Genomic DNA, 16,067 nt, shown 5'->3' with positions numbered 1-16,067 from the left:
CCTGAATATTTAAAGGAAATTCTAATTCATATTTACTTGCTCAAAATGAAAAGTTTTTATTTGGTAAGTTTATTTATTTTTTTTAAAGGCACATGGCTCAGTGAGATTCACTACTTGTCTGTTGATGAAACATGTGGATTTAACTCCCGAGTGAGAAAACTTACCGGGAGAGAAAGAAATGTGTTGAAAAAATCAGCAAAGATTTCATCCTCCAGCAGAATTATGAGGTTTGTAGAACAGATTATCTCTATTGGGGGAGAAAAAACAAACACACTCACAAACCAGAATTGTATTCAGGATGAGAAAACGAAGCAACTGAATGGGTCATTTCACATCACCAAATCTCAGCTGACCATGGCCTCTGGGGTCATCTAACTCAATTTCCACCCCACCCCCAAGACTCTCCTCTGCAGTATCACTCCGCTTGAGCACCCCCAGCTGTGGGGAGCTCACGGCCTCCCAGGGCTGCCATGCCATTTATGAAAAGAGGAACTGGTTAGGAAGATTCTTCCTATTGTGAACTGCCTTCCTTTATCTTCTTTCTACGGACAGAAATTCTACCCTCTGAAGCTTCACAGGATTCATTTAAGTCCTCTTCAGTGGGGCAATGCTCTCACATTGATGAAGACATCACAACCACCTGCTTATCTCCAACCCCTCTTGCTAGTCATTAAGCAATTCTTCAACCGCCTCCTTGCCATCTGGTTCCCCTTGTGTGGGTTGGAGTGTCTAGCACAACTCAAACCATCTGCACTCACCCCAGGGAAGGACACAGACAACTGCTGTCCATATCGCATGTTTTATCAGTGTGGCCGGAAGTAGGGTTAGCTGTGGGTGCCCTCTCATTTCACTGTTAACTCCACCATCCCTTATTTAATCAGTCACTTTTCAGAAACCAAGGGCAAGAATGTACATTTATTCTAGTCAAAGTGTAACTTATTGGGTTGGGCCCAACATTAAACCCAACGAGAGCTTTTCTAAATATTGATCTGGTCGTGCAAAATATTTTCATTCTCCTCAGGCTTGATCACTGCACTGTCCAAGTTCATCTGAGGAGATAAATGTTGAACGTTACAAAGCCAAGCATGGAGACCACAGGTGGACGAGGTGGCCCCTGTAAGTTAACTCTAATTCACACTCTGCTCTTAGAGCACAATGCTCAACTAGTGAATAATAAGCTAATTGTTCTATCGATGTTTGCCCATCACACCTAAAGTTTATAATGGGAGACTTATAAAATGAGCAACCTATATACATAACTAGTCCTATCTCTCAGTCTGAACAACTGGTGTGAATAGTAAGTACCACTCACCACCACTAGAGTGTAGTTATGATAATATAAGAAAACTAAACAAGACTTCCATAACTTTTCCTGATGACACTCGATGATTATTGTCTTCATATAATAAAAATGGAAATAAAAGCTAAAACAACCAAACACTATTGTTACAGAGTCTGTCAGCTCATGCCCTCTGTTCCACAGACCTATTCTTTCTGCCACCTCTTGTTGTAATTAAAAAAACCAACAACACAGAGATAATTTATTTAAATCAGCAAACTCAGATTCTTCAAGCCCCAGTCCACAGTGGGAAGCCCTTCCTCCTTTCTCCCCTTAGCCATCCCTTAGCCACAGCGAGGGGAATGGAAAATGAGGGGCCAGGAGGGCCTCTGCCAGGGCAGGCTTCCTTCAGTGTGTGGCCAGCCCAGTCCAGCTGCGCAGGGGTGGCAGCTGCCACAGACCCCTCCCTATCAATTAAGTCCCTGCAGCCACAGCTGTGAGCGAGGCATATTTGTGGAAGGAAGGCCCAAAGGCATTGCTGGTGACCCCCAGCCAAGGAATGAATTGAAGGCACAGAGATCCGGGGAGAAGAGAGGTCTGAAGGAGGAGGAAAAGGCCCTAAATTTTGGTCAGGGAAAAAGAAGAGGCCAGTTGGTCCAGGTTTTGTGAGTTTGGAGAAGGGACTGTATTAGTAAGCACAGGGGGAGAGGCTGCCATTGGGCACCCCCAGAGGAGATATGCCAGGCCAGGCCCCCACCCTGGCAGAGGGGAGCTTGAGAGCTCCAGGGGCTTCTAGGGAATGTCACTGCTAAAACAAACAAACAAACAAACAAATAAAATAATACATAAAATAATAAATAATAAATACATAAAATAAAAATAAGCTGTCCAAGGGAGGGCAGGAGCAGGGCTGAGGATGGATCAGAGGAACTGGCATGACATCCCATAGCCAGTCATGCCTGCCTGAGATGCCCTGTGGTTGGTGCCTATCTATAACCCAATCATGTTCTTGCCCTCTTGCAGCTAGTTGTCTTGGATTTCTTAAAAAACCAGTTGGGATCCCCAGAGAAAAATCCATCACCCAGGCTACTGCCACCCAATTTTATCAGTGTCCTCTGCACACAGACCATTTCTTTCCTTCCCAGAGGCCCCTGCTCTGGAAGATGTCGGTGCTACGGATGCCGTAGCGCTTGGCTGCTGACAGGAACTGCGACATCTGCTCCATCCACATGAAGGCCACGGAGAAGGCCTGGATCTTCTTCACTGGGCCAGCCCCTCGGGGTACACACAGCCCGTTAATGTGCTCACACAGCACCGTGTGCCATCCCTGAGCCTATTCTGGATGTCCTCACATCCTTGCCGCACTGGGCAGTGCTCCACTGGATCAGGATCTGCTCCAGGTCTGCACTGTACTGCTTCGCAATCTTCTGCTGCACCTCCTGGCTCAGGTCACAGGCACGTGCCGTTGGCCATTCTGAAAGGTGGTAGTGGCTGTGGGTAGCTTCGGGCGGGCTGGAGAGCCCATACCCCAGGTGGGGTTGCGGGGCAAGTGTTTGTATTGTAAATGTATATCCATGTTTTTTCTGTCTCCCTTCTCAGCCCTTTGCCCTTCCTTTTATAAGCATTCCCTGAGATATTTATTCTGTGCCATGTGGATGATTCCAAAATCTGTGTTTTTGGTCCAAACTTCTCTATCTCTAGTTCTAAATGCCCAAGGAGCTATGGGACATCTCTACATGAACATCCACCAGCACCTTCATCTCAATATTTTCAATGCTGATCTGACCTTTTTTTTTTTCTTTCTTTCTTTTTTTTTCTTCATCCAACCTGTTCCTTTTCCTGTATTCCCAATCTCTGTTACTGGAACCACAACTCATCCAATGATCTAAACCAGAAACCTGAAAATCACCTTTGATTCCTCTGTTTCTTTCTCTCTCTCTCTCTCTCTCTCTCTCTCTCTCTCTCTCTCTCTCTCTCTCCCTCTCTCTCTAATATTCCCACATGCAATGGAGGACCATGCCTTGTGGCTTCTCCCTACATGTCTCTGAAACCTGTCCTCTCTTCTCCATCCATAAAATAAGTCACTCCCTTATTTCAGGCCCCTGTCATCTCTCACCTAGACTACTCCATCGGTTTCTTAAAATCACCTCCCGAGCTCCAGGCTCTTTCCTTTCCAAGCACTCTCCACGCACTGCTGCCATAATCTTCTGATGTTATTATTGTTAAGACCTTTCAAAGACTCTTCACTGTCCTAAAGTCAAACTCCTTAGTACAGTATCTGAGCTTCACCAGTTCTGGCTTTTGGGTTCCCTCCCAGGCTCATCTCCCACCACCCCTTAAAATTAAACCCCTTGGACTTCCTCTCAATGATGGACTTTTCTGTATAATTCCTCCCGCCACTTCTTGTGTGTATCCTCATGTTTAATTAAACTTCCTTTCCTACAGATGTTATAAAAGAGGAAGTAAACAATATCTATATGGAAAGAAGCTATCAAAGACCTTCAACAGTGCCACCTGTTGACCAGACGAGACATTGCTCTTCCTTGCACATTGCTCTGTATTCTCACTTCCAACCTCCATGTTTTTGTTCTTGCATTCCCATTGCCTGAAATGTCATCTCAATCCCATCTGCTTCAGAAATAACTAGTCATCCATCAGGAACTGGGCTACATATAATCTTTGTGGTAAACCAAGCACAGTAGAAGCTACTGCAATGGCACCGCCCCCCCCCCCCCCCACACACACACCATCATGTACATCTCCCATCAATACAATGAACAAGTCATTGTTTTCATCCATTGGTGTATCTTGTCTTCCTCACTCAACTGAACTCTATGAGAGTAGGGACCTTGCCTTTTCATCTTTCTTTTCATGGGCACTGAAAGGGTTTTCACAATGTCTAAGTTCTATAGCTCTTCAATCTTTAGGACTTTTGTTTGTTTGTCATTCACAAGGCCTACCATGGATTTGTTTAATAAGATTATTAAGATAGTTGAGTACAGGAAAGTGGGGTTTGGCAGAAATTTCCCAGTTGGTTGTGTTCCATAACTATACACATGGCTGGTGACAAGGGCTTGATTATGACAGGACAGTCTTATTAAGGTATGGGAACAAAGCTCTCCACATCTTCCCCTTACTCATCCTATAATTTCTTCATTCTTGTTTTCCCTTTCTCACCTCTTCTGCCTTCAAACTTCCTAATAATTTAGGAAGGCTTTCAACACTCATTCCACACAATAATAATATCAACTTGAGAACCAAGGAAATCATTGACTAATCTTAAACCTCATGCTAGCCTGGAGGAGGTATGACACAGGTTGGCCTGACCGGCATTTTACTTAGTTGTTTTATGAACGGGGTCCTGTCCTGTCCTCAAATATATGGTGGCATAAGGTGGGGAAGGTGGGGTGGGGAAAACAAGAGCAGAGTGAAGGAAAACGGAAGGCAGGAAGAACTAAGAGCCACTCGTGATGTCCCTGAATGACTCAGGTCTATTAATGAGTGGGAAGGTGAGTGATTTGCCTTATTTGGGGACTCAAAGCCTGGGAGCCCTCCCTCTCAGGGACTCACCAGCATTGCTCATGTTGCCATGCTCTTCCTGCCACTGTGATTCATAAGGGGCAGCATTAGCCCCATTAACAGAACCCAGCTCTTTGAGAATGCACAGTGACACCTGTTCCAAAGGGTTCCAGATTCTACCAGTCTTTATGTGACCCAATCTCCTGGATCCCCTTGAACGTCTCAGACTCTTCCCACTCTAAGGCCTTTAGTCCATATTTTTTGTGTGCACTGACAGGTTCTTTGTCACTGTTGTCCAATGCTAGTTTTAAGTCCTAAGTTTAAGTTCTGCCTCTTTAACTTGACTTTATGTTTTGGGAAAGCAGGAATCTGCCATTTCTAATGTATCTTTTGGATATAACATCCTTCTAGAAATTTAACAGGTAATCAATGTATATGTAACGACTGTCTCTCATATAAACTGGAAAATTCAACCTAAGATCCAAGTTTTGTTTTCCACCTCTTCCCCTCCTTTCCAGATCGTTTCCTCTGGTTGGCTGTGGGTTATCTCATTTTCCACTGGCTTTAAAAAGGGAGGCAGTAAACATTAGCTAAGTACCTTCCATGAAGAAGGAATCAGACTAGGGGTTTATACTTTGTCCTCAATCAATTCTCAGCCCTGAAAAGCAAATTCTCAAGCTGTCCATAAAACAATTTTGTGTGGCTCTTCCTTAGTCACCCTTCCTAGGGGGCAGGAACTCAATATTTTTCTCTGGAACCACTGGGCCATGAAATCCCATCACTGGACCTGCAATGCCAAGTTAGGTGTCTGAGTACAGGAACTTACAAGACCTTAGAACGCCTGCCTGAACAACTCTAACAAATTCCCACTTATCCTTCAAAACCAAGATCAGAATTAAACTGACATTTCATCTATGCTACTGTACCAGACTGTTTGTTTACTACTTATTGCATGCCTATTATCTGACTAGAGGCCCCGATGCATGAAACTGGTGCAAGAGTAGGCCTTCACAGCCCCGGCTTCATCCAGAAGGTCATCTGAACGGTCGTTCCGCTGTTTAGCCATTTGGTCGATTTGCATATTACGCTTTTATTATTACAGATTATTACAGATAAGCTAAAAAGAGCATTTTGATGGTTCTTATAAGGTTGCTAAAAAGCAGCCATGGCTCAAGGGATATTGACACTGTATTTTTGAGATACATACATATCTATAAATCTATATATGTGTAGATATCTATATATATGTATCTGTTGTTTATAGATCTAAAAATATAATCTGTAGCTATTGATTAAATATTATGCTTATCATATTCACACATCTAAGTTTAACAGGAAACACACAGACCATTATATTAATGGATTCTTAGACAACCCTTGCTTCTGTATTTTTCTTCCCTCTTTCATTTCTATTAAATGGATAGTTCAATACTAAATAGAGAGCAAATGCCTTAGTGGGCACATGTAAAGATAGTGCCCTCTGGTGGATAGTAGTGAAGATGACACCTTTCTCTCCAAAACCATATTTATTTTTTTGGTTTTGTTCTTCCCAAAATGTATCTTCAGCTAGTTTTACATTTCAAAGTTTAGGATTACTGTCAGAGTGCGCATAAAATATTGTGATGTAGGAATAAAGAAATGTCCTTATCATCTAAACAGGAAGCCTGACCATTCCACCATTATCTCAGGCCCCATTAATAATCCTTGGTGGCTCTGTAGGCCCCTATTAATATTTATTGTTTTACTTGAAAGACACATGTTGTGAGACATAATATTTCTAGGCATTAATTTACTACAAGAATGAGCTCATCCATATCTAATAGGACTCAAAAGTCCTCGGTAATGCAACAGCTCTGTAAACTTGTAGCTTTGGTATCTCTTCAATGTTTACCTTTGTAGAGTGAAAATACCTCAAAATATTAATATGTGGGCTTTGCTTTTCTCTCCTTGTATACAACATCCCTTAATTAGTGAAAGCTATTGCCTCAAGATGAGGTCTGATTATAACAGCAAAAAAGTATCATTTTTTTAGGTTAAAAAAAATCCAAAATATGCTCTAAATATCAAAAAGAGGAGGCCTGAGTGAAGTAGGAAACAGAGTTTTGCTATACCACTAGGAAAGGATATAGCAGATTTCCTACCACCCCAATTGCAGGTCACTAGAGGAGGTTCAACTAGGCTACAGAAAGGGGGAGCTGCAAGGCTGGGCAAGGCTTGGAAAGATACCCAAGATTGTGGGGAGAAACCCAAGGAGATGGGACCAGAGGGACCAACCAGGAACACAGCAGAACCTAAAGGGAAAATTGCTGAGCTCCACTGGTCACCTGGATCAAGAAGAAGCACAGCAGCTGAATGAAGGGCCAGAATTCCACAGGCCCAGAAGCCTGGAGAAATCTGGACTACCCTGCTGGGGCGGGGCCAGGAGGGCTGGCCGGGGAATCCTCCATTAAAAGACAACAGGAAGCCTTCATTGCTGGAGAATCCCAGGATGCTATCAGAAGTCCGAATGGGGACTGATTCTGCCATTTTAAAGCTGCAACCTCAGAACAGTATTTGGTGGGTGGGTTTCCTTTACAGGGGAAGCTCTGCAGATGGTTGGGAACCTTAGGAATACCTGACAGATGCTCCATCTCCTGGGCACAGCAGGGGGAGAAGCAGCATGGTGACACAGAGACACTGTTTCCCAAGTGCCCAATAATTTACCTCTACTCTTCAGAATTCCAGCCCTCCTTGACACCCAGCTATGGCATTATGTGGCATTGCAAAATGACTAGCCACCTTAAGCCACTTTCTTTGAATTTTAGATTATCATCTATAAACCGATCTGACAGGGTAGCTGAAGGAGTAAAAAGAAAAGGATGTGAAATAAACAAGCCATTGAATTGTACTATACATGAAAACCAGGAAGGAGTGGGTCCAGGTGGGTCTACTACTTGGAAATTGATTGAGGTATGTACAGAGAAATGGACTGGTACTAGACACAGACAGAAGATCTTACAGAACACACTCAGGAAGAGAGAGACAGAAATTCTGGAAGCAGATGATCCCTTCTAAGCGTCACTCATGTAGGGTGTTACTCTGTTCTACTAGACCCGTGATGGCGAACCTATGACACACGTGTCAGAGGTGACATGTGAACTCATTTTTTTGGTTGATTTTTCTTTGTTCAATGGCATTTAAATATACAAAATAAATATCAAAAATATAAGTCTTTGTTTTACTATGGTTGCAAATATCAAAAAATTTCTAGATGTGACACAGCACCAGAGTTCAGTTAGGGTTTTTCAAAATGCTGACACGCCGAGCTCAAAAGGTTCGCCATCACTGGACTAGACTCTGAGGAGGACAATGCCCCACAGTATCACATAGGTCCAAACTCACTAAAATATATACATGAAGTATGTACGATTTTTTTTTGGTATATTAAGTATACCTCAATAAAGCTGAAAAGAAAGATCTGACTTTCCTTTTGACAAGTTATAAAGTAATCAAACAAAGAACTCAGTAACAGCTCTAATGGTGCTATATATTCAAAATGGCAGCTCCGACTCAGTATGAGTATGGAAGAGATCCATAAAGAGGACGGATGTGGAGGTGGTTATTATGAGAGGTAAACTATTATGATGTAATAGTGAATTATGATGATGTACTAAATATGACTAGCTGGTATTCTATGTGGTGGGTGAAGGGTATTTATCGAGACCCAAAGGCAAGATGTAGTATATTATTTTTCCATTCTCCTGGAGGGGAGTGGAGAGTGCAGAGAGGAGCAGGGTGAGCAGCTGCCTTGGCTGGAGTTGAAGAGAGTGAGGAGAGGTAGGGGAAATACTCGGGGAGCTGGGAGTGAAGGTCATAGTCACATGCCTATCACCTTTCCTCTGCACCCAGCTCAGCAAATGAGACTGCGAGGAGCCAGAAGGGCGGGGGGGGGGGGGGGCTGCCCGTCCTAGCAGCGTCTCCTGCATCATCAGGTGGAACCTCTGAAGGAAAGGCACCTGGTCCTCCTCTCTGACAGCTCCACTCCCCTCAATTTCTCCACCAGGTGCTCCAGAAGGTGCAGGTGACAGGAACCATTCTGGGCCTGCCCAGGTTCAGACATCAACAAACGTAACAATACCACCAAAACGAGAAGCCGTAGATCCAGGTCATCAAAATGGCAATGAAAGCCACATGCCAGCAGAAGAAGGTGGTGACGAATATAAGGTCGTTTTTGTCATCGTCCATCCACTTATGGCCCGAGATGGGTTTGTACAGCATAAAGCCTATCTGCATCAGCCAAGAGCCTAGAATCATATACAAAAAGGCCTTCATCACCCAGAGCTGCAGCACGTTGGGAGCCCAGAACTCTGCAATGACCACGAGCGTCAGCAGGAAGATGACCTGGGTGAGCAGGATGTGCGACTGCAGCTCCACGCCTTCTGAGTCCTGTATGTGAGACACCATCAGGGGCAGGAGCAGAAACATGCCCAGGACTTGCGCACTTTGCTCCAGCGCAGCGCACCTCTGGGGCAGCAGGTTCTGGCTCACCACATCTACACACCCACTCAGGAAAAAGGTCATATACAGAGTGAGATGCTGCCACTGCTTGCGGTACAAAAAGTTCCTCTGATGATATATCTTGCTGATGAATACAAACTGTCCAGGAATGCTATGCAGCTCTTGGGCCACTAAAATGCAGGCACTCAGTACCTTCACCAAGCCGACATAGTACATCTGCTGCAGCCTGGCCCATCTGCCTTTGCTCCAGGGACAGCGTGGGAGATACTGAACGGGGCTGTTGCATATCAAGGCCCTGAAAACGAGTCGTGCGTGATAAAGTCCGTAGAGGAAGAGGGACAGGCCTGGGTACAGATGACCCTCAAAGCCTCCCATGGAACTGAAGACAGGTCTGACCAACTGCAGAGGCGAGAGGGTTGGCAAGGACCTCCTCAGGCTCTAGGATGTGAAGAGAGCTTCCTGAAGTCGACTTATATCCTCTATCCAGCTCACTGCATCCACATTCAGAAGGGAAATGGTTTTGGAGAAGACCCAAAGTTATGGCGGGGTGGGTGTCATGGTTTCCGTCTGGTCTTCTGCTCTGGTTCATTGATAACTAACCAACCGTTGCCAAATAGTGATATAAGCATGTTCTCCAGCACAATGCCTGGGCCTCTGCCCTTCTCAGAGACAGGGCTATGGGTCCCCCTTGCTTCTCCTCCCCCTTGTCCTTGATGCCAATGCTACCTTCCTTACTTCCCTCCAAATTCTCAGAACGTAAGGAAGAACTCAGAGGAAGCACGGAGAACACACAACGTAGAGAACATCCCTTGGTGTCCTCACATATAACCTCATACAAACACAACTACAACTGTATTTCCCTGGGTATAAATAGTCTTTAAGGGCCACAGTAAACACACTTAGTGCCTGATTACTTGAGAACTGCCAGGAAAATGTTCACTCCTGAGAAGCCCAGATTAAACACTGTATCTGGGTGTACCTATGGGATTTGCTTTAGAATCAGTGGATTTATAAAAATAGCTTACCCGCATCAATATGGATGAGTTTCATCCAATCTGTTGGGGGCCCACATAGAAGAAAAAGCAGAGGAAGAAGGAATTTGCCCCTTTTGCTTCCGGTCTGTCTACGGAGCTGGGACATAGATCTTCTCCTGCCTTAGCACTGGGATTTGTACCACCAGCACCCCTGGTTCTCAGGTCTGTAGACTCAGACTGCAATGACACCAGCAGGTCTCTAGATAGAGACAGCAGATGGTGGGACTTCTCTGTCTCCGTAATCACAGAAACCATCTCCTCAGAATAGGTCTCCTTTCCATAGATCTTTCCGTTCTATTTCTCTGCAGAACTCTAATACAAACATGGAACCTCAGAAATATAACTCTAAGTGAAAGAAGAATAAGTTCAAAAACACACACACAAAACTGAACGATGTGAACACATATGTAAACTATAAACAAAGTTCAGGCAAATGGTGACCCCCAAGAGTTCCATGCTATTTTGTATCTATTTGATATTAAGTAGTTTTTTTAAGGAAATAAGAAAGCAGTAGAAGTGCTGTGTGGGTACGTGAGACCATGCCTAACAAGTCCACTGTAGGGTGAGAAAGTGGAAAAGCAGCTATTTGCAAAGGGGCTCTTCATATGCCAAAATGAGTTTTCTTTCAGATGTCAATACTTATACGTATCATTCTACAATTTTTCAACTCAGTCATAGAATGTGTTGGAGATAGAACCATTTTGCTACAGAGAGGTGCTGCTCATTCCTTTTAATGTCATATTCTTCATCTAGTTCTTTACCAATGAACATGTTGGTCTGATTCTTTTAAACAAACAACGCTGAACAAATATTCTTCTTTAGGGTAGGTAACCACAATTGACATTTCTGAATCACAGACTATTCCCTTTTGGGGGGTTTTAACAGATAGTGATGAATCTCCCTTCAAAGTGGTGGTACCAATTTTTACTCACCCCCACATCCTCAACAAGTTCTCTGGATTCCCAAAACCCACCCACTACCCTCATCCAGGCATCACCAACTCTGCATTGTTGCAACATCTGTTAACCAGGCTCCAGTCCTCACCTGTTCGTATCCACATTGCAGTCAAAAGAGTTAATTATGCGACTGGCTAACCTAAATCCCCCAGTGGCATCACACTGCTTTATGGGTAAAATCCATGTCATGAGAATAAGCTTGAAGGCGCCTTTTGCTTTAGCCTGACCTCATTCCTAGTCCCCTCCCACCTGTACCATCTCCAGGAATATTGGAAGCTTTTCTGGAATGTTCTTCCTATTCCACGTTCTTTACCTGGGGAACTCCTTTTTCCTTCAAGGCTCTGCTCAAGCACTGCCTCCTCCCAAATGGGAAAGATCCTCTCTATGCAACTTATACACATCTCTATTGTTATGCCTGACACACTGCTCCACCATTCTTTACGTACTGGGAAGTCTTTCAAGTCGGAGACCATATCCTGCATTCTTTGTCCCTTCAGAATCTAGCCTCATGCCTAGAGGTGTTCAATGAATGTTTGATAGATGAGTGGATAAATTAATGAACTGTCAAATGAGCACATGGTCTCTATCCAAAAATGTTTTATAGTTAGTTATGAAGATGGAACAGATCCATACAAATGATGCAAGGCCACTAATGCTCGGAGCTAAAGCTATGTGAGTGGAACAAATGATCAGAGCTATGCAGTTAGAGGAGAATTTTATCTCCGACTTCTTCGTCCTTGGACACAGGAGATGCAGAATGAAAGGATGTGGATGACTTGGCATAATTTTAACTTCTCAGCCACAGGCGCAGAGCCCTTTGCATAAATCAGTGTTTCTCAACCCTTTTCTAGTTTTTGTCCCCTCTAAGAAACTTTTTCAACATGTGTTCCCTTACCACCTTCCCTGCATGAAAACATTTTTAACTATTTTTATTGTTGACACTATTACAAATGTCCCCAAGAAAATTTAATATCACAGCTATACTGTATATTTTATTTCCTATGGCCTCCTGGAACCATTGTAATACCTAAAATCACAATATTTTTACCCTCTTGGGGGCGATATTGCCCCCATTGAGGGCACTTGGTGTAAACCAAGGGCAGAGTGTGAATCCAGCAAAAAGCTTGGTGAGGATGCAGCCCAGAGCTTATCTGCAAACATTGTTTACCTTTCGGCAATAGGCAGAGTGGATTCATTGGTACAGGTAGACTAGATGGCCTCAAAGATTCTACCAAGTTCTGCATGTGTGTCCCCCAGAGATCTCATGTGGGGAAGTCCTGGCATTTAATTAGGATCCTAATTTAATTAGGAATTTAATTTAATTAGGAAACTCATTCAATTAAGAGAGAATTGAGTGGAAATTGCTCTTCTCTTCTCATTTCCAGCCAATAACAGGGGTGACAACTGTTTCAGAAAAGGAAGTGTCATCTAAAAGGGTGAAAGGAATGGACACATCTCTGGCTTGGGGACTGATACCCAAAAATAGATGGAATGCAGATAAGAATACTCTGCTTGCACAAATATGGCAGAAGCAAGAGCTCCCCCTATTGCGCTGGAGGTATCACTGATGGGGCATCCACCTAGGTCCTAGAATGTGGAGGGAGCAGATGCCAAACTCACTAGCTGATGTTCCATGACCTACAAGAAAGACCTCTACCTTAGGCGACCCTCTTGGTACTCCTGTGGACACTTGGCCACTCACTGGCTCACCACTAGGGGCGGACCTTGTGGGCACAAGTATGAACCTTGCCACTCATCATAATCACCTCAGAAGAGCTTTTTTAAAATACGGAGTACTACGTTTTCACCCTGACCCTAATGAATAAAGTCTCTGCATCTGGAATCATACATGTCTCCCACCCCTGGTGATTCCAATGTAGGCCAGCCATCCTTTAGCTGATGCTTGAAGCCACTGCACTAGACTAGGAAACAGCACCCTGATCCTTCGGCTGTACCTGGACACCATCCTCCTGCCCTCACTGACCCACAGATTCACCCAAGAATGTGGGGAGACATCTTTACAAAGCAGAACCCAGCAATATTTACCAAGAGAGGTTGGCATGCACACGGAGAAAGGGGGCAGGGAGGGAGGAGGAGGCTAAGAGAGGGATGAATAGGGGAGGGAGAAGGTGGAGGGGAGAAGGAGAGATGAAGACTGAAAGAGAACACGGGGAACTCAACAGAAAGAAGGCAAAGAGGGTAAAATCAGCTCGGCTCCTGAAATGGGAGAGGCAAGGAAAAGAAAGCAAAGGAGCCGGATAAGTAAAAAAAAAAAGAAAAAGAAAAAGAAAAAAAAAATCCTCCTTATTCAGGTCCCAGGAAACATCATCCATCAGTATTAAGAAAATGAAACGTTTGATCTGTGTTTGAGACCTAGTTTGCCTAGTTTGCTAGGTGGATGATTCAAGATGAGGTGTTTATCTTCTCCAAGATTCATTCTCCTCATAGATAAACATGGAATTGTGGGATTCCATAATATGTTGTATTTTAAAGCAGGTTATAAATATAGATTACTTTGAGTTGGTCATCTTAGGGCTGGATGAGACCATAGGGCCTATTTGAAACTAAAGTCCAGAGAGAAGTGACTCACAGGATGTCACATGGCTGGTGGCTTAGTTGGGACGCTGAGAGTCACAAGCTGGCTGTCCACGAGAGGCACAAGAAAACCCCAGCTCAGTCAGCATAAGGCAAACACGTAAGTGGACCAAGGCTGTGAGCCCCCTTCTCAGCCAGCTCCCAGGCTGCAGAGAGCCCAGCTTCCTGGCGGGCCCACTGACTAGCTCTCAATCTGTCCCACTCTGCCCAATGCCTCAGTGGTACTGTCAAGAGAAGAAGCCAAATAAGAGGTCCGCAGAATTGGGGGACATGGAGAGTCAGCATCAAATAAATGGAATAGTTTCTGCAGAAGCATCCCCACCCTAAGAGAGTCTAGGTGCCACACACACGCTGCCTGGCATGAAAATGCCCACTTGCGTGTGTCCTCAAGACTAGATGCTGCTAGAAAGAGCTGTGAGCGAATCAGTTATGTTGAAGCTGGGCTTCCTGGTGGAAGGATGTGTTGGCTGAAGGAGGAGTGGCTGGTCAACATGGAGTCTGGAAACACAGACTTTATCTGTCTTTATCCCAGCGGTTCTCAACCTGTGGGTCGTGACCCCTTTGGCGGTCGAACGACCCTTTCACAGGGTCATTATCATATCCTGCATATCAGATATTTACATTACGATCCATAACAGTAGCAACATTACAGTTATGAAGTAGCAACGAAAATAATTTTATGGTTGGGTCACAACATGAGGAACTGTATTTAAAGGGCCAGAAGATTGAGAACCACTGCTTTATCCAGTGCCATCCAAGGAGAAAGACTATTTGGGAGAAAATGAGTACTCTGTTACAGGAGTGAAATCTTTTTGGAACAGGGACAATTTCTCAAGCTTTTCCTTTATCTGCTTTATTCTCCCCACACGTTCCTTTAGTCATCTGTGTTCGGAGTCAATGTTCTGAGCTAAATTATCCCTAGCTACTTCGATCCCAGCAAAAGGGGCGGGGGTGGGGCGCTGGCGGGGGAGGGTGGGTGGTTGGCCGGGGTATCTCATCAGCAGGCAGGAGCAACTCAGTCACTGGGAAGACATGGTTGCTAATATTAGTGAGTAAATTGTCCTTCTGGTTTAGGTGTTAGTGCCCATCAGTCCTTCAGAACCTAAAGAGACTGATAAAATTGAGTTTCTGGATCTGTAACGCTGAGGTCTTGGTTCAACTCAGGATTTATCCTGCCTTCCTGGGACCCCCAAGTTCTGCACCACCTCACTTTCTGCCATCCCAGCCACAACAGTTTTCTAACCCTGCCCAGGTCACATATTCACATTTAAAGGAAACAACAGGAACTTGGCCACTTCAACAAATGTGTGTTAACCACCTATAATCAGCCAGACATTATGCTATAAGGTGGTGCTGAAAAGGTGAATAAGACATGGCACCTGCCCTCAGGCAACTCAAAAGCAGTACCGATGCTGGAGGGGTGAGTGCCTAGGGGAGAATCCGGCCCTGAGCCAAGAGTGTTCTTGGCTTCAAGCAGGAGAGAATTCAAGATGTGAGCCAGGCAGACAAGAGGTTAGAGTGGAAGCAAGTTTCTAGAGCAGAGAGGATAAGCAAGAAAAGCCACTCCACCGACAGAGTGGCCGACTCTCCTTACAAGAGAAGGAAGAGACACCCTAACTGTTCCTACAGGCTGAGCTTTTATATCTGCTTATAGTTTCTATGGAAGACTGCTTGTATGGGGAAATAGAGAATGGAACAAAACGTTGGGATTAACTTTAACCTTTATAAGGTATATTTTCTGGTCTGTTTCCCTTTATGGAATGGGTAAATAAAAAGTATGGATGAGTAGCTATATATATATATGAATGACTTCAGAGAGGAAGGGAGAGGGAGAGAGAGATAGAAACATCAATGATGAGAGAGAATCATTGACAGGCTGCCATCTGCATGCCCCACAATGGGGACTGAGCCCGCAACCTGGGCATGTGCCCTGACTGGGAATCGAACCGTGACCTCCTGGTTCATAGGTCGATGCTCAATCACTGAGTCACTCCAGCTGGACTGTTAATCAATCTTTACAGGAATTTTCTTTGTCCCGGAAGCTCCCTGTGGTCTGCTTGCATCTCTAGTCAGCCCCGGGCAGCACATAGCAGGCCCCTACTTAGCTCTGTTTGACTTTAGTTCATTTATATAGTACTTATGCCCCTCTCCAATTATATTAATATTTTGCTATTCAAAGTGTGGCCC

At 44.4% G+C, this 16,067-nt stretch overlaps 2 protein-coding genes across 2 annotated transcripts in view; both read right to left on the bottom strand.

Moving 5' to 3' along the window:
* The window catches only part of RGSL1 (regulator of G protein signaling like 1), a gene marked incomplete at its 5' end in the record, with an annotated part of 56,847 nt that extends 51,985 nt beyond the window's left edge, over nt 1–4,862 (bottom strand). Inside the window, 4 exons of the mRNA XM_081113288.1 lie at nt 165–247; nt 2,435–2,554; nt 2,640–2,753; nt 4,850–4,862. Of these exons, the coding sequence (XP_080969414.1) occupies nt 165–247; nt 2,435–2,554; nt 2,640–2,753; nt 4,850–4,862 (330 nt within the window). The remainder of the gene's footprint in view (nt 1–164; nt 248–2,434; nt 2,555–2,639; nt 2,754–4,849) is intronic.
* A 4,034-nt stretch (nt 4,863–8,896) lies between these two features.
* LOC308534532 (transmembrane epididymal protein 1-like) lies at nt 8,897–9,670 on the bottom strand (the record flags this gene model as incomplete). Its single annotated transcript, XM_081113060.1, has 1 exon — nt 8,897–9,670. The coding sequence occupies one exon, from the start codon at nt 9,668–9,670 to the stop codon at nt 8,897–8,899; it is 774 nt and encodes a 257-aa protein (XP_080969186.1).
* Between the last annotated feature and the right edge of the window lie 6,397 nt (nt 9,671–16,067).

The sequence above is a fragment of the Myotis nattereri genome (genome assembly GCF_964212035.1).
Source record: "Myotis nattereri genome assembly, chromosome: 18".
In the NCBI taxonomy this organism is placed as follows: domain Eukaryota; kingdom Metazoa; phylum Chordata; class Mammalia; order Chiroptera; family Vespertilionidae; genus Myotis; species Myotis nattereri.
Note: the sequence above shows the minus strand (reverse complement) of the source record. Positions and strands in the feature narration are given on the sequence as shown.